The sequence below is a fragment of the Fusarium mangiferae genome, assembly GCF_900044065.1.
Source record: "Fusarium mangiferae strain MRC7560 genome assembly, contig: FMAN_scaffold003, whole genome shotgun sequence".
NCBI classification, from domain to species: domain Eukaryota; kingdom Fungi; phylum Ascomycota; class Sordariomycetes; order Hypocreales; family Nectriaceae; genus Fusarium; species Fusarium mangiferae.
The window spans coordinates 1921466-1939370 of NW_024573923.1; the positions used below are offsets into that span (position 1 = coordinate 1921466).

The 17905-nt window shown below is 49.8% G+C and overlaps 7 protein-coding genes across 7 annotated transcripts; 4 read left to right on the plus strand and 3 right to left on the minus strand.

The window, feature by feature from the left end:
- Positions 1-277: 277 nt before the first annotated feature.
- Positions 278-1957, minus strand: FMAN_04496 (uncharacterized protein; the record flags this gene model as incomplete). The annotated part of the gene is made up of 3 exons (XM_041828789.1): positions 278-538; positions 618-961; positions 1021-1957. The coding sequence occupies 3 exons, from the start codon at positions 1955-1957 to the stop codon at positions 278-280; spliced, it is 1542 nt and encodes a 513-aa protein (XP_041679617.1).
- A 1090-nt stretch (positions 1958-3047) lies between these two features.
- FMAN_04495 (uncharacterized protein) lies at positions 3048-3659 on the plus strand (the record flags this gene model as incomplete). The annotated part of the gene is made up of 3 exons (XM_041828790.1): positions 3048-3362; positions 3439-3574; positions 3628-3659. The coding sequence occupies 3 exons, from the start codon at positions 3048-3050 to the stop codon at positions 3657-3659; spliced, it is 483 nt and encodes a 160-aa protein (XP_041679618.1).
- A 665-nt stretch (positions 3660-4324) lies between these two features.
- FMAN_04494 (uncharacterized protein) lies at positions 4325-6462 on the minus strand (the record flags this gene model as incomplete). Its single annotated transcript, XM_041828791.1, has 5 exons — positions 4325-5236; positions 5320-5691; positions 5747-5876; positions 5927-6096; positions 6226-6462. The coding sequence occupies 5 exons, from the start codon at positions 6460-6462 to the stop codon at positions 4325-4327; spliced, it is 1821 nt and encodes a 606-aa protein (XP_041679619.1).
- A 1613-nt stretch (positions 6463-8075) lies between these two features.
- On the plus strand, positions 8076-9129 carry FMAN_04493 (putative 60S ribosomal protein L8.e; the record flags this gene model as incomplete). The annotated part of the gene is made up of 5 exons (XM_041828792.1): positions 8076-8124; positions 8187-8294; positions 8404-8787; positions 8851-8948; positions 9004-9129. The coding sequence occupies 5 exons, from the start codon at positions 8076-8078 to the stop codon at positions 9127-9129; spliced, it is 765 nt and encodes a 254-aa protein (XP_041679620.1).
- Positions 9130-10048: 919 nt separating this feature from the next.
- Positions 10049-11400, plus strand: FMAN_04492 (uncharacterized protein; the record flags this gene model as incomplete). The annotated part of the gene is made up of 4 exons (XM_041828793.1): positions 10049-10100; positions 10202-10660; positions 10714-11209; positions 11364-11400. The coding sequence occupies 4 exons, from the start codon at positions 10049-10051 to the stop codon at positions 11398-11400; spliced, it is 1044 nt and encodes a 347-aa protein (XP_041679621.1).
- A 632-nt stretch (positions 11401-12032) lies between these two features.
- Positions 12033-15190, minus strand: FMAN_04491 (uncharacterized protein; the record flags this gene model as incomplete). The annotated part of the gene is made up of 4 exons (XM_041828794.1): positions 12033-13666; positions 13717-14699; positions 14764-14877; positions 15105-15190. The coding sequence occupies 4 exons, from the start codon at positions 15188-15190 to the stop codon at positions 12033-12035; spliced, it is 2817 nt and encodes a 938-aa protein (XP_041679622.1).
- A 1813-nt stretch (positions 15191-17003) lies between these two features.
- On the plus strand, positions 17004-17701 carry FMAN_04490 (uncharacterized protein; the record flags this gene model as incomplete). Its single annotated transcript, XM_041828795.1, has 2 exons — positions 17004-17204; positions 17270-17701. 2 exons carry the CDS (start codon positions 17004-17006, stop codon positions 17699-17701), a joined length of 633 nt encoding a protein of 210 aa, XP_041679623.1.
- Between the last annotated feature and the right edge of the window lie 204 nt (positions 17702-17905).

Here is a 17905-nt window from a genome sequence, read left to right on the forward strand (position 1 = left end):
GACATGGAGCCCAGGCTTTCTGCATCATGGACTGTTGCTGCCTGTAGGTACCCATGCCTCAGTTTAAGACTAGCAATGGTGATGGACTTTGAGTAAGTAATTCGGTGTCCTCCATGACTGACTTCCTTCGTACTAACGTTGCCCATTTTACGAGAATATGATGTCACAGCAGGCTTAAATTCTACGCCTAAGGTACTAGGTCAGTAGGTAAGTAGGTAGGTAGTAGGTAATATGGATAAACAGAAGCCATCAATCATATTATGGTGTATGGCCTGCATCATATATGTGTTTGCTTCTCAAGCCTTTGACTTCTTATTCTGTGGATGCCTTGCAACCCGCGAAGAAGGTCAAATATGCCTCCTATGATGAGCACTCCTGCAGTAGCTGGCACGACATACTGATAGAAGAGAAAGCATGCAACGAAATACCCAGCCAAGAGGAAGAGAACAAGGCAGATCGCAGCATAGGTTATCCTTCTGGCGCTTCTAAGGGCAATGTCAAGAAGATCCAAAGTTGACTCGGCAGCATGAAGTAGAGACTGGTACGTGTTAGTTCGTCTACAACACCGTGAAGGAGGTACCCTGATATGAAAGGGAGAGAAAACAAGAGCAACTTACCCGTTTCCCCTCTTCTAATTGTGTCGTCGTCGTTCTCCTCGGTGTCATCCACCTGGTCATCGAGTCGACTCTCGTGCCAAAGCCAGCAGTGCCTGAGAGGTCTGGTTGGCTATGAGATGCAACAGCCATAGGCAATGATGAGGCCTCATAGGTTTTGGGGGGGTTTTGCAGTGAAAACCCCTCTGTGACACCCATCATGCTGTTTTGCAAGTTGAACGACTGTACCCGGCTCGAGAGCACGCAGTTTCTCTCTGGTGCAGAGCCGCCCCTCATAGTATTGTGCAAGGAGGCGGGATGTTTTTTTATTTCGACCTCGATCTCAATTCTTCGGAAGTTCTTGATTGCTGCAGGATATTTCAGTAAATGTCCCAAATTTCATGTTCTGTGTGACAGACAGACTCACTGCCAACCTCGACTGCTGTCAGAGCAATAACGATCAGAAGAAGCATAGGCATAATCTGCCCAAAGCTCGCGGTCAATAGTGGCTTGATGTCGGCACCTTGATAGAAAACACCAATGGCCAGTGTGTATAGGGCAATCGAAAAGGAGAAGATGGCGACCAGCAACTCAAACAGAACTGAGGCAGCCATCTCGGCCACTATAAGCGGTGTCACCATGATGAAGGTTTTCCAAAACTCAGGACTTTGCTCCAGTATTGCCGCTTTCCTTCGACTTCGCTGGCGCTTATCTGTTTCCTCGTGCTCCAAGTACTTCTGAAAGTCCACTTCTCTCTGCCCCCCCGAATATATCCATCGTAGGATCGTGTTCTTGGAAGTCTTGTTCTCGAGTTCGTATCTTAGAGAGTTGTCCAGTTTGATCGATCGGAAAGCGTTCCAGTAGACAAAGGCCAGCATCACAGCAATTGAGAAGCATCTGACACTCATTGATTCTAGACGAGGCAATACCGGATATTGAAGGCCGCAAAGAAATAGCCTGTCGCGCGGCTCGGATAGTGTGATGAACTCTAGGATGAGGGTTGCCACGAGGAGTCCTAGGAACAACATCATCAAGCCACCACGCAAGAGGGCTTGCTTTGGATGTCTCTTGAAGTACGACTTCAACACTAACAGCGTACACAAGTGAACGGTGGATGATAAATAGCCTAGCTGGGCGCCGATATAAAAGGAATAGAGCGATACTTTGCAGACTTGTGCATACATGGCGATGAGATAGCACAGCCCAACGGCCAACATCTGGTCGCTCAATGCGAGTAGAAGGGACTGATAGCCAAGATTACTAGGGGACTCATTGGCAGGTTTTCTGACACCGATCCAATGGAGGACCTTCTCATCGACTCGCATATACTGCTGCTTGGGTATGCCGCGGTTGAGAACAGCCATGACGGCCACAATGACCGAAATTGCAGCTGTGATGACGAAGGACAATACAACCTACATGGAATATGTGAGTCAAAGGAAAAGATGTGAATCAAGGTAAATGGACTTACACCAATTCCATTCATATCGGTGTCCACCACATGCGCGGCTGGAATGTCACACTGAATCCCGCCATTACAGAAGCTCATCCTCAGAGCAAAATACTATGGTCAAGGTTATGAACAGGATCAACTTCATGTCGTCGCAGGTTGAGTGACAATGGAGAAGGGGTTATGTGATTACAGGCTATGATGGGCCTGATGCCGATCATCACGTTGAACCAACCTTCATACAGTACAGCTATGCTGACAGCCTTAAAAGCCACTGGTTTACATGTCACACTGCATCATCTCTTGAGAAGCACGTTTGCCTTGTATAATTCCAATTGGTTCGGGTCTCTCTCTTCTACTGTGATAAAGATTTCACTCGTGCAATTGCATAAACCCCAGCAACCAACGTTGCACTGATCATGATTTTCCCGTCATTGATACATGTCAGATTTATTAGTTCAAGTCCACGCAGATTGTTCCAGAGATTGAATCAGCTTTCTTCTATGTGACCCTACCTACCTACCTACATAAGGTAGGCTGTATGTCTAAGGCCTACTGGTTCAATCTTAGTTGGAGCTGAAGCCGTTGCTGTAGCTCAATGACAGAAGCCGTAAGCGACTATTAAATCAATTCGTCTTGAGCTTCTCATTCGGTCAATGTCATTGGATCTCGGTCATTCCCCACCCGCTAAGGTAAGGTAGCCAAGGTACATACCTAGTACCTAGTAGGTAGTCTACCACCCCAGCAGCAACGTTCCGCAGCTCGGCCATCCATCCGACGCCGCCAATCACTAACTACTAGGTACCTACCTACCTAGGTACTAACCTAACCTTTCCTCCACTACTCCGTATCTGTGTATGTACTGACCTTATGATACCTTTAGTGATCAAACACCACACTCATCAATAAGGTGTCTTAGACTATCCGTCCTGCGACAGCAATTCGGGAACCTTGGAAATACCAGACTCGCATCATAGTTCCAGCCGGAACTACGTGCACCAAAGATGGATTCAGCTCCCACAGAGCTTGCCGCAACTATCCAGGCTGCCAGCATCGAACGCCATCCGGATCCTGCTCTTGATATCAACCCGCCCACAGCAGCCGAGAGAAGACAGCCTGTGACCCTAGAGCACGTCAAGCACGAGCACGATGGTGGAATTGACGACGACGACGACGACGACGACGATGACGATGAAGAGGACATCCCCTACAGCGTTCTCCGACCGGCGCCCAGGCATTCCCACCTACCTCCTTTGCCAGATCTGCGCTTCGAGCAGAGCTATCTCCGAAGTATCTCCAAGGCGGATACATGGTGGAAGGTGGCGTTGATTACAGCGAGGGATCAGGCATGCATATGAAGGGTCTCACAGCTTCTGGGCGCTAACACGGTGCCAGATCATCATGCCCTTAACCCAAGGCTTAGTGTACAACCTCTTCCTCTGTGGCTGGCAACATTGGAACAGAAATGCTCGATTGCACGGCAACACATTAGGTGCGCGAGTAAGGCGCTGGTGGTGGGGAGTCAACAATTGTAGGTCATTGAACACATAGCCATGTTTCATTCAAGCTAACTTGTCATGCTAGGGAAGATACCTAACCACCCTAAGAGAGGTTGACAAGATCCGGAGATGAAAAGACTACAGGCAAAATACTCAGGACGCCGATGGCATGGCCATGTATGATTTACGAAGTTACAAATGACGGCAAATCATTGTGTAACGTATGAGAAGTAAGCCCGGAGCGCCTATCAAAGCCTTTCACTCAGTATGGGCTTCTACCACTTCGAAACCCCCAGCATGGACTTCTTAGTCGGTAGGTGGCATGACAAAGTCCTCTCATAACTACCAACTTCTGGTACTGAGAGTTGAGTCTGCTCCTTGACCATTAACTATGTCACACATCGCCTATTTCAACGTTCCTGAATGCATCACTCTCAGTGACATCTGGCTTCATAAAAGACTTAAATGGCAATACGCTCGTATATAGCTTAACATTGGTATAATAACTTATATGCCTCGCTATGCTGGCATACTTGCCCATCTCAATCCTTTACCGATCCCCTCACTGGATCAAGATACTGTTGTCCGTTGGGCTTCATTTTGAACTTTCTAAAGAACCCCGTTTATGGGCACGCAAGTTCGATGCCATCAACACCTTGCTTCTTCTAATACTGTATTTCCATTCCGCCATATCGATCACCTTTTGCGTCGCTGACTTTTTGTCATATAAACCCTTGGCTCCCCAACTCCAACAAAAATTTATAGTGTCAAATGACCAACCCCTACTCGTGATTTGCCCCGACATCGAGAGGTCGGGGAACAGGATGTGCTTGCGTCTTTTCTGGGCTCCCTCTAAAAGCCAGAGACGTCGCATGTAGGGCTGCTGGGCTAGCGTCGCTGCGTTCAGCAAAGTTCATGTTTAGATTGGGAGATGGTTGGGCTGCAGCCTGTGCTTCCTTGCTGGATGTAGCTTCTGGGGCGTCTTGCATCTCAACAAGGGGCGATTCTCCCAGTCGATGCTCCTCGCCTCCCTTATCAGAGCTCGGCGTTGGTAGTTTGTTTCCAGCTTGTGAGTTGGGTCCCAGGACGTTCCGCAACTTTGGTGGTGTTACTGAAAGCTTTACAACCAGACTTCGGTTTTTCTCTTCCAGGTCATCGTCCATCATAGCTTCATCTTCGTCGAAGTCGTCTTCGTCTTCTGATTCGTCAGGCACATGCTCATCAACATCTTCCTCGTCATCCCCGAAATCGGCCTCGCTCTCATCGTCAGAATCATCAGAGGCGTTGTGCCGGGGTCCCTTGTTGTTCTCGGCCCAGCCGGTTGTGCCGTGGTTCACTGCTGCCGATCGGCGAGGCCGTCCCGTTGGGCCAACGGATTGCTCTCTATCAAGTTCGGACGTGTCTCCCTGTACACTGCCTGGCGCACTGCTTCCAGTTGTGGGGTTCAGCCGTGTTGGTGCCTTGATCTGCCGGCCGCTAGCAGTAGTGACAGGGCCAGTCTCTACGGGTGTGTGAGTTCCAGTGTTGCGGGTAGATCGTCGAGTTGTCGAGTCGGTAGTGAAGATGTCTTCATCGTCGGAGTATGTATACTTCATCTTTTTGCCCCGGGTTCGACCCTCATAAAGAGAAAACCCAGGCTCCGGTCTCTTGAACTGCTCCTTGCGCGCCTGGCGGTAATCACGGCGCTTCCGTTTCTATAAAGTGTCAGTCCTGTAGTCGAGTTGAGAGCTGTGGCGGAGCCCAGTCCTGGTGCCAGAGCCAGGGCTTTATAACTAACATCTTCGCCGGCTTCGAATCGGGGCACCGCAGAGAACATTTTCTGAGCTAGCTTTGTAGCTTTTGGTCCGCCATCCTTAACCTGGAGTTTCTCAGCAAGAGTCTTGAGCTCTTCGATAGTACCCGCAACGCTCCACCATGTTCTGTTGGTCCCAGCAGGATTGCTCTCTCTGTAAACGCGGAACGCAGTGTCGTCTTGTCCTTCAATCAGAAAATAGCGGCGCTTGTCTCCATCTGATCCCCAAGGCTGTACCGATCTAGGCTGGTTCGTATCATCTTCGTGGCGGTTTTGCTTGTATGATTGATTGATAAGTCCTTTGACGGTGTCGGAGGACGAAAGAGTCCAAAGAATTAGATATCGCAGGAGTGTAAGCTTCATCAATGTTAGCACCAGGGGCAGGCTCGAGGGTTGATTTGGCAATACGCACTCGTTTCGTAGGGTTCATCGAGGCGAACGTCGCGCCGCCAGACAAAGGGCTCTTGTCCTCCCAAGCCGGTGCCCATTGGTTCTTGTGAGTACTGACAGCATCCTCCAAAGCACGACCGTAATGGCCAGGCCTAATTCTCAATTAGCGCATTGTTTCTTGCGACATTGAATCCTGCCATACTTGACATCTTGCTTGCGATTCAATAGTAACCCCAGCAACGCGCAAAGGAAATGTTCTGCTCGATCGCCAGGAATGGGTTCGACAATGTCACGTTCGAGTTCTTGTGGGCCAAAATGGGCAAGAGATTTAGGAAATGCGTCATTGAATCGGCTTCTGAACATCACAATGAACTGGAGCTGTTAGCCTGCACCCTTAAAGTCCAGTGCGCGACTGCAGCGCGTCGCAACAGCTGCGACACGCGCTGAACGGCAAAAGAGAACATTGTGAAAGGAGGCTGGGCACGGCAGTAGAGCACATACTGCAATGTCTGGATTATCTGCCAATACATATTCATGAGGGGGCGACGGTGAGCGTTTTCGTGGTGGCGGCGAAGCCTCCTTGGCTGGTTTGTCTGTAGCCTTGGAGAAGTATTTCTGGATACCCTTTTTGGGCTTGGCGACTGGCTCTTGGGTTGGTTCGTCCAGCTCAATATCAGAAGGCACAGGTGACAACGAAGAGAGCGAAGAGAGGTCGGAGGAGTCGTCTTCGGCCGACATTTTTTATGTGGTTTGTTGATGTGAGGTTGACATGGAGATGGAGATGAGTGTGGGGAGAAGGAGGAACGACGTAACTTGGGCTCTGACACAGAACAAGCACACACTAGCCTGGTCGAAGAGCCGCAGATTAGGCTGGTGAGTCCTGATAGGCTAGACAAATATCAATTGACTATCTAAACAATCAAGCTCGCAATAGAAACAAAGCAAAAAACATCCTTTGTTGTTCCCCCAGCCGAGAGCCCTTTGCAACCCAGGCTGTTGCACCCTCGTAACAGTGTCCGCCTCTTGCACCCTCCCCATACGGAGCTTCTGGGGCACGATCTGGACCAAGATCTCCGTTCCAATGTCATGATGAGATTATTCCAACAAATGTGGTGTTTGGTAGTATATCACCAGTACACAACTCTCGTCCCTTTTCTCTGCGGTTCAGTTTCCGCATAAGTAGATTGACCCTCGCGTTGGGCCAAGACGAACTGGAGAGTCTTCACTTGTTCGTCATCTTGGCCAAGTTTGGCCGTATGATCTTCAAATAAGCACCCTGGCCGAACTTCGGCACCCAATCAACCCCCAATGTTCTTTCTCCTTGAGCAGTGCCAGCTGCCGCATTGCCAAAAACTTTTCTAGCATGAGTCGCCCGAGCCATATTTCAAGAATGAGTCGCATAGTCGTGAATGAGAAACCGAATATCGAGAATCGGCATCTGCTCTCACCTCCATGTAGCATTAGATAGTGCAATTTCCCGCCACACTCAAGGTCTGTCTCAGAGACGAAGGGCTTTTCAGACAGAACAGGCCAAGAATGAGCATGTCCCACTAGAAACATATCGCAGAAATCGTCGCGATGTCCAAAGACGTAACACAGAGGGCATCCACTTAGGGATATTCCACTTTGAACGCCCCGTCCTCCCCTTGTCGCTCACCATGGATCAACCGCTTGGTCGACTTCAACCACCTCAACATCAAAGTGTATCGCCCCGCTTAGCATCCCGCAACGCAACATAAAAGCCCACGCGTGGTATATACGCAAACGGCAGGAAACGCAAGATTGACAACAGGCTGTTCAGAACGGCATCAACGATATCGACGAAAAAGTATATGTGGTGAAAGCGACGTGGTGTAATCTAGCACCCTTGACCAGACGAGATATTGCTAAGAATCAAGCATGCACCAGGTCATGATTGAGCTGTCGTGGTGATGATCGCTGGTGATGACTTCAGCTCAGTTTGAGCGATGTCGAGAGGCGAAAGGTCGATTGGTTAAGCACGCGTCGCGCTAATATCCAATGACAGACACTGGATAATTTATGGGGCTGATGTACACCTGCCCCGTTCTATTACTGCCCGTACCCGTAAACAGGGAAGACTCCACAGTCGAATTGGAACTGAAAATTGGAAAGAGCGATCGAGCCCTATCACGTGATTGGATCCACCGCAAACTGAGAAAGAACGACGCACAAAATTGGTAGTCAGCGCGAGCGTTTCTATCAACACACCAAGCGGCCATCGCCAGGTAAATATCCCCTCCCCTTCCTTTCTTCCTCGCCCACGATCTTCCATACTAACCCGCAGCTTCACAGACTACCCTTCCCTTTTCACACCGTGAAGAAGAGCCGCCATGGGTAGAGTTATTCGCAACCAGCGTAAGGGTCGTGGATCCATCTTCAGTCAGTACCGAACGAGCCTTGTCCACGATATCGAAAAACATAAAGATACTGACGCCTGTTAGCGGCCAACACACGCCTGAACAAGGCTCCTGCCAAGTTCCGCAACCTCGACTATGCCGAGCGCCATGGCTACCTTCGAGGTGTAGTCCGAGAGATCGTCCACGATGCTGGCAAGTTCCCCGAACGATGAGCCCCCCGAGAATTTCTTGAACGAACTTGCACAATTGTGTGCAAATGCAATGATGGAGGAACGACAACTAACGATTATTGTCTGCGCAGGTCGTGGTGCCCCTCTCGCCAAGGTCGTCTTCCGCCACCCTTACCGATTCAAGCAGGTCACCGAGACCTTCATCGCCAACGAGGGCATGTACACTGGCCAGTTCATCTACGCCGGAAAGAAGGCTGCTCTCACCGTTGGCAACGTTCTTCCCCTCGGTGAGATGCCTGAGGGTACCGTCGTCTCCAACGTCGAAGAGAAGATTGGTGACCGTGGCACTCTCGGCCGTACTTCCGGCAACTACATCACCATTGTCGGCCACAACCCTGATGAGGGCAAGACCCGCATCAAGCTTCCCTCCGGTGCCAAGAAGGTCGTCCACTCCGGCTCTCGAGGAATGATCGGTATCGTCGCTGGCGGTGGCCGAACTGACAAGCCTCTCCTCAGTATGTTTTCTCGTGGGATCCTGAAATTGAAATGAGGCATCGGATCACTGACATGTTTTGCAGAGGCTTCTCGTGCTAAGCACAAGTTCGCCGTCAAGCGCAACAGCTGGCCCAAGACTCGTGGTGTTGCCATGAACCCCGTCGACCATCCCCACGGTGGTGTACGTATTCTCAGAATTTATGTGAATGAAACAGAAGAGCTGACAATGGACACAGGGTAACCATCAACATATTGGTAAGGCTTCTACCATCTCCCGATACGCCGCCCAGGGTCAAAAGGCCGGTCTTATTGCCGCCAGAAGGACGGGTCTTCTCCGTGGTACCCAGAAGACAAAGGAGTAAAGTGGTGGCTGGGTTCATGGTCTCATTGGGATGGTGTTTACTGGCTTGCTTGCATCTATTGAAGGTACTGCCGAGAGCAGATGGCTGGTAGCTCCAAGGGCAAGTACTATGACATTTGGCGCAAAAAAAATCTGAAGGCCGGTTTCTGTGAAAGATGTGAGCGAAGAAGTGAGATACCGCGAATACCGAAAAAAGGCTTCCATGAGAGAAGAAGCATGCTTGGTTAAAATAATGTCCATTCAGCGATTGTGTCCAATCATGCGCACCACGCGTTTTTATTATGCAAGTGATGTATTACTGTATACTCAGCTTCTTATCATCAATTAGTTCGCTCATCGGAATGCTTTGCAGCCTTCATGCAGCCTTCACACGAACTACTCCGAGTAACGAAGGTTAATTGATGATATCGCGTGGGGTTCTTTTGGTAATAAGCAAGCTATTGGCTAGGTCACCAGATCATGATACGTACGGCTTGTGATGAGGTAACCAGATCTGGATCGTATGATTGAATTTATTTATATTAAGCAGAGAGCCCTAGCCGTCCGACGATCAGAAACTTGTAGCTTTGACCATATATACAAACTCTCCCATCATCTAACCCTTCCCGCCTCGAAGCTGCGGTTCGAGGCACGTAATCAACATAGAAATGTTGGCGAGACCATCTTCTTCGACTCTCCGGCTTGAACTTCCTTCCCTCCAGGTCCTTCCCAGCTGCAGCCGCACGTGTACTCGCAACTTCTCCAGCTTCGCTCCTTTTCGGTTGCCGAAGGGCCACGCCCCACGTTTTTACCCCACCAAGACCAGGACGTTTGACCCCTCCATTCACCTCAAACTCTTCCCCCCCGAAGCTTCATCTACTTTTCTATCCTCATCATCTATATCTCACCGTTTCTCTTCCCAAACAAGACAGTCAAGCACCATGTCTGCCGTCAAGGAATACTCCCTTCTCTGCCTCGAGAACCCTCTCCTCGGTGAGTTACTCTTCAATTACACCATTTGCAGGAGAAATAACTCTCCGTGCCCCTCCCATGCAATCGATCATTTGCTGACAGGCACTTTTTGTTCTATGCAGACATCCAGGCCAAGGGTGACCAGGCTCTACTTGACAAGTATGGCCTCAAGCCTAATGATGCCATCCTCGCTGAGGAGAAGCATATCCCTCTCTACGAAGACCTCCTAAACAACTACGATGCCAAGCTGATTGCTGGAGGCGCGGCACAAAACAGTGCTCGAGGTGCTCAGTACATCCTCCCTCCTAACAGTGTCGTCTACCTCGGTGGCGCTGGCGATGACAAGTATGCTGCTATCCTTCACGATGCTGTCAAGGCCGCTGGTCTCCGTGTTGAATACCGTGTCGACCCCAAAGAGAAGACTGGCCGATGTGGTGCTATCATTACCGGCCACAACCGAAGCTTGTGCACGGATCTTGGCGCTGCTAACCACTACGACCTCGATCACTTAAAGAAGCCTGAAATCTGGAAGCTCGTCGAGAACGCTGAGGTCTACTACGTCGGTGGTTTCCACTTCACTGGTACGAGCCTGGTCACACACGCCAAACACTATGATAATGCTAACCCATGTCAGTCTGTCCTCCTGCCATTATGGAGCTCGCCAAGCAGGCTGCTGAGCACAACAAGCCTTTTGTTCTCTCCCTGTCTGCTCCTTTCATCCCTCAGTTCTTCAAGGAGGTTGTCGATGCCAGCGCCCCTTACTGGGACTACATCATCGGCAACGAGACCGAGGCCGCCGCCTACGCCGAATCCCACGACCTCCCTAGCAAAGAGCCCAAGGATGTTGTCAAGTATCTCGCCAACCTTCCCAAGGAGAATACCAAGAGAAAGCGAATTGCCATTGTCACTCAGGGTACCGACCCTACTCTGGTTGCTATCCAGGGTGAGGACGATATTAAGGAGTTCCCCGTTCACGCCATCGAGAAGGAGAAGATCAACGACACCAACGGTGCTGGTGACGCCTTTGCTGGTGGTCTCTTGGCTGGTATCCTCCAGAACAAACCCCTCGAAACCAGCATTGACATGGGCCAGTGGCTCGCTCGTTTGAGCATCCAGGAGCTTGGACCTTCGTAAGTTCACCCAAATGCACCAGTTTGTGACAAGTTGTGTTGCAAAATTTACTGCTTCATTCCTCTACCTATCTTTCCTATCAACAGCATAGCTTCTTGGCTAGGGCACCAATCCCAGTAACATGATAACAAACCTCAACTAACTCTCGTGCAGATACCCCTTCCCCAAGCAAACCTACCAGGCTGCTTAAATCTATTAACAACTCATATTGCACATCCTTCTTGGATCATTGAATGTGGTTCGGCGTTGCTGGGGAAAAAGGAAACGGTTTCAACAACGGCGTTTGCATCCAAAGGGAGAATATACCCCAAACTGAGGGCTCCCAAGCGCATTGAGCGGCATGGTATCCTCCACGATATCGAGTATTTGGCAAGCATATTATCTGAGTGAATATAAAATGAATGACTTCTTGCTTTAAACCCCAAGATCTTGCACCGACGAATGGTGTCTATACCATCAGGCTGGAATGAATACCGACTAAGCTTAACCCGGTTGACGAACCAACTCATCAGCTATCGCACGAGGTCCGAAGACGTCGAGCAGCTAAGCTAGGCCAGCATACTGCACCTGTTAAGCTGATCCATTATGCCGTCAACATCTTAAGCTGACCGACTCCAAAAGACCAGTACTCCATGCTAGGACATGTGCAAGGGCTTTGTAGCAAATCGTCGTCTATGCAATCAATCGTATTCCGTCCCGAGTGGTCTAGACCAGGAACGAGACGTTTTTGAAAGCGCAAGAGTGGATGAAAAACTGAGCAGATTGGAGTATTCCAATTTCCACGGCCGTGTACTGAAAATAACATAAGATCAACGTATGCCTCTACTTATTGCTATAAAAAGCGGCTTGTAAAATGGCAGCATCATAGCTCGATGTCGTTTCATCCATCTGAAAACGTCGGCCCGACGAGGATGGTGCAGGATCCTGAATGTGATTGCGATCGTAGCGGCTCGTGTCCATATAGCCAACTCCAGTCGGCATGCCGAAAGCAGCCCCATTAGCAGGTGTGCCTTGATACAAACTGCTTGGGTGCGAAAACGCAGACAAAGAGGAAGACGTAGCGTAGCCATGGTGACCATAGGATTGAGGTGCTGTCTCGATGGCTGTGCGGTTGTGGTCATGGCCCCATTGGCTGGACACAGAAGTACGAGGGGCGGAGCTACCGAAAGTTTGAAGCAAGTTGTTGCGATGGGCCTCTTCGGCAGCTGAGCTACCACGAGGGCTGGCTATCATGCCACTGGCGGCCCGGGGACTCGGCATGGTGGGTAGCTGAGGGGTGGAATTGGCAAAAGGGTCATCAAATGCGCTGACGGTTCGTGACGTTTTCCTTGTAGAAAAGTTGGGACTAATGGGGGCTTCGAAAGCATCCTTGTATGAGACCGAGGCATCGTTACCCTTATGGGGTGTCGGGGTGTATACCCAGTCCCAGGGAAGAGGTTCAAACTTGCCAGAGGGCATGGAGCCTGTCGTAGGGCTGGCGTCAGCCTGAAGCATTCCAAAGACCTCGTTCGCAGTTGTGCTATGCATTCCGTATGAGGTCTCGTCAGTGGAGCGGAGACCAGATTGTGCCTGTTCAGGGGTAGGGGGCCTCAGGAAAGGAGCAAGCATGTTGATAACAGTGTTATCAGCATCGTCAGGTACGGACTGCTCATGAGGAGGCTGTGTCTCGATAGGTGCAACAAAAGCCCTCCTCGCGTCCGCCCTCGACGCAAGTCGGTTCCCTGTTTGCGTATTGTCCGAGCCGGTGCGATGTCGACTGGCGGTCTTGATGTTGCTTTGGGATTCCCGTGCAGGAGAACTCACAATAGACATCGGTTGGGAAGTATCTTCGTTCGCGGCAGACTTCTCCTTGTACTCAAAAGCAAGGCCGTTCTCAGAGACATGGGCGGCAAGAGGGCACAAGTCGTCCTCGGCCAGGAAGTAGGCGCATCGCAGTATGTCCAAGATTCTTGCCAGGGTCTCCTGGAAAGTGCCGATTCGTCTCTCTGGGGATGGCAGTCTTGGCTTCAAGCCACCGCTCTCAGAAAAGTAGGATCGGCAAGCTTGCGGAACCTGGTCCGGGGCAAGGGGAAGCAGACCTTGGGTCTGGACATCCTCCGCGAGAAGGTACGGGCATGAGGCCAGGTTTTCCTGGGTATATGTTTCGTTGCACAGTAATGACAGGACCTTTGAAATGGCCTTCATCATATCTGGCAGTACGGTTCCAAGAGCTTTACCAGCGGCGAATATTTCCTGGCGACGTGCAGCCAGCCACATGCCGTATATACGAAGCAGAGGTAGAAGCGCCTCGGTCACGGGGGATGATTTGGCTGTTGCCGGGTCCTCGGAAGCAGGGTTCTCGCGGCCGACAATATTGGTGAGCTCAGAGGTGAGTGTTGAGCAAAACGCAAGAATGAATTGAGCGTTGATACGCAAAGTATGGTGACAAAAACGTGAAGCTGCCTGCGTTTGCGCCTCTGTATTGCATTAGAAATAATAATAAGCATTTTATGACTAGCAGACCTACCAGTATATTTCTGAGTGGCGATGAAGTAGCTCGACATGTTGATCAGGGACATCCTGAACAGAACCTCGGAATAGTCAGGGTTTTTGGAAGCCATATCAAGCCGATGAAGGACTTCCCTCTCAAGTTCACCGCTGCCCGCCATGGTCTCATCCCTATAGAAGGAAGCATGAAGCTTAGTAAACCAGGTGACGAATGCATCACTTGGTCCACGTGCTTGCTTCTTAGGCGGGTTCTTATCCGGCTGGAAATAGCTCTTGAACTTGGACTCAAGATTCTGCTTCACGTTGGGATGAGGATCAGCTGTTGCGATGCTGCGGTAAAAGTAGTAAAGGATATCTAAATCTTTGCCTTCCTCGAGGCTTATCATGCCCATCTGGTGGAACGGGAAACCGGAATCGGGTTTCAAATCGTGAGCAAGACTGTAATAGGCCAGTGCGACCTTATAGCTCGACTTCTTCAAGCCTGACTGAACCTGATAACGCGCCAGGTCACCGAGACAGATGAGAGTGAAGTGGCATGAATTGATGACCAGCGGATAGATCGAATCGGGTACGGGACTGATGACATCGCTACTGGGGGATCCGTCCACCTCGACGCCTTGAGCAATACGCTTCAATTCGGGGATGTCGTATCGTGCAGAGAGGCGCTGGACATAACCCTTGTAGAACTCCTGAGCAACATGTAGAAAGCCCAGATACTTGTCTCCAAACTTCCGACGCTCCACATTGCGCTTGTCACCCTTCTGCTTTGGGGTGGTTTGTTTCTCTCCCTTGTTCTTGTCCCTGTCGCCAATGCGCTTTTCGTTGGCTGTCTTGTCGGTCTTTTGCTTGTCCGAGTTTTGCGCCAGGTGTCGGAGGCGAACCAGGGCTTTTCGATATTCGTTGTTGATACTAGTATGCACCAACCACATAATTTGGTCGGTACGCTCGGCGACAGCATACTCGAAGTCGAGATAGATGGTCTGCACACAGGCAAGGCGGAATCTATTTTGTGGGGTTATGTGAATTAGCTTCATAAGCGCAGCAAGCCGCATGCGATCTTCCTCACTTATCCAGAACTGTATCCATCGCCTCGAACTGGGAGATGTCAACGCCAGAGTTGTTTTCTTTTGGAAGCTTTTCCATGTGTTTTGTCAGTTGCCTTCGCAGCCTGACTGCTGAGCTAGAAGATGTCAGCTCCTGAGTATCTCCTGAGGATGAGCAAGGAATCAGTATGTGGTGTTTGCGCAAGCCGATCAAATCATGGTGTTTTCATTTTCATTTTGGTTTTTGGTGTGTTAGTTGGTGATTTTTTTTCTTTTTCTTTTTCTTTTCTTTTTTTTTTCTTTTCTTTTCTTTGGCGGGGTATGATCACACGTATCTTGTGGTGAGTGAGGATATTCAACTTACCGCCATGTTTGTCTGGCCTTACCAGAAAGATCCGCATGCTCCGGCTTCGCGGCCTGGACGTTCGACGTCGCAGTCTCGGGTTCCATGATCGCAAAGTCGGTAGGATCGGGACGTAAACTGTGTGGACTCGAGGTTGACGCAGGCGGACACGGATGCGCAAAGGTAAAGGGCAGGACGAAAGGTGTCGCGGCACAATTCTAGAGCGTCGGTATCGGACTGACAATCGTTTCGTTCATGCTTTCTCTGGTAAGGGATCATGGAAAGACTTTCGGTCCATAACTCATTCGCAGATCGGGTCGTCGGGTTGAGATTGAGGTTTGGCACTGGCACTGGCACCAGACTCGGTTCGCGAAAATGGAATCGTTGGCCGAGAAGACACACATTGGTGAAGAGATGGAGGGAGGGGTGGGTTAGGTAGAAGAGATAGAAGGCTAAAGTAAAGCAAAGTAAAGTAAAAGCATACGGCAAAGTAAAAATAAGGCAAAGTAAACACGCGCGATAGTAATCGACCCCGAGTTATACCGCAGGCCTATTGTTAATTGCGCTGTGAAACCAAGCGTAACTTTGGTGAATGTGAGTTGAAAGAGAAGGGAGAAAAGTATCACTGTGACACCTCAGAAGTGATGAAAGATTGAATGAACCGACGGGAACCCCTCAAGGTAAGGTTCAGGCCAGGTCAGGCTCAGCGGCGGTCGTTCCAAGGCACAGGATTTTAAGCCCAATCAGTGGTGGTGCTGAGTCTCACTGCCCCGTGGGTTCACTTCGGATCCATTGGATCCACGGATCATTGCCTTGCGATGAATACTTACTCCGTACTACTAACCTCACCTTTTTTGCATGTACTCGTCGGGGGACATTTGGACCCTGGAAAATACCTATACAGCCATACAGGCTACTAACCTTAGGTAGTTCTTACGAACTTACCTTAACTAAGGTTCCTATCCTAGTAAGGTAGTTAGTAGCAAAAAAGACGTTCCCACCTCAAGCTTGAACGGTAAACGCATAATTAATTATCAGACACGAGAGTGCGGGCATTCTGCAGGTTGTTCCAATTAACATCTTAATACATAATGTAGCTCGAAGTATCTTCATAAGTCTAGGCACTTGCATCCATGGATATCAACATCAGCTCTCCAGATCTTATCGTTAAAGGCATTGATCATTTGGCATCAATAAATATCAATGTCACTTGCTGGGTACCAATACAAGGCAAAACATTGGCCTGTGTACTACGTATAGTAGGTACCCAACCAGTCTGTCTACCCTGTTTGCTTGTATTTATGATGATTCAATATATTTTTCTAGAAACAAACTCAAGAAGGGCCCGTGCTCCCAGTACCAGCTCCCAACTTAGTACATAGATTGTCAGGGCCTACCTGAGGTGATAGGTAAGGTAAGGTAGGTAGTTACTCCGTGATGCAAAAGCTGCCCCTCATCATCCAGCCAGCTCATCAACTGGTTCAACTAGCGCCTGACAGGGTAGACCCCACCATACTTAGTACTCACCTCCAATTCAGGACCTTTTAGACATATTACAACGTCGTCGGGCAGTCCTATCACACAAAACCCGTCCATGTTTAACTAGATATGTACCTGACACGTTGACTTGCCCTACGCATAGCGAGAATATAGGCACTTTGCCAGTTCGTCTCGACAATTCAGAACAGCTCCCTAAAGACTCGCTACCCTGTACTCACCGCTTTGCATCCTCTGGACATTGCTCTCAAGTAATTCTACCTTTCCAATCAAGCTCACAACAAAAGGATGAAGCGCTCACGAGAGCTCGAAGAAGAGTTAGATTCCGATTCCGAACAGGCAAACCCGGAACCGTCCCTACGTCCAGTGTCAAAAGTGACTCAGCTTGAATCGGCCATCGACGACGAAGAGGATACCATAGCCATGAGATGCAACTTGCCTCCGCACAGAGAGCCTCTGGCCTTTAGATCCTACGACGAATATGAGGTCCATTACAACAAGTCCCATACTAATAGGTGTCTTGAATGCCACAAGAACTTCCCAAGCGAACATCTGCTCAACGTCCACATTGAAGAATACCACGACCCTTTAGTCATTGTGAAGCGGGAACAAGGCCAGCATACTGCAAGTCCCATACCCTGGCTTTCCATCGACCGTTACGAGTCTGCAACTGACCCCTTACACTTCAGTACTCGTGCTTTGTCGAGGGATGTGAGCGTAAGTGCATGACACATCAGAAGAGGCGTATGCATCTCATCGACAAGCACATGTATCCAAAGAACTTCTTCTTCGCCGTCACCAGAGACGGTATTGACGGTAGGCGGTCCCTGCTAAATGATGGCAGCCATCATCGCCGCCGATCATCGACCAACTCGCAGGCTATCAAGAACTCTCGACGTCGCGCCAGTCTCATGGAGGGCGAGATTGTCTCATCACAGCTGGAGGAAAAATCAAAAGAGGCACCAAAGTCACCAGCGGTGAAGAACGAGGAAAACAAGCAGGAAAAGCACAAGCCGGCCGACACAGAAATGGCAGATCTTACAGGTGCCATGTCGTCACTATCATTTGTCCCGCCGAGTGTCCGGTTTGGACGTGGAAGAGCTGGCTTTTCCAAAAGATGATGCAAAGATGAAGTTTCAGACTGGGTAGGAGTATCAGCACACTTTGGTTAAAGACATGATGCGGCCAATAAAAGGATTTTCTACCTCATCGCGTCCATGTATATCGCTTTTTGCCTTGAATCGTTATCGATGTGCGTTGATGAATTATTAATACGCCCAACGCCGTCTCTTCCTTTGAGCTTGCAGGTGTTTCCTCCATCTAGA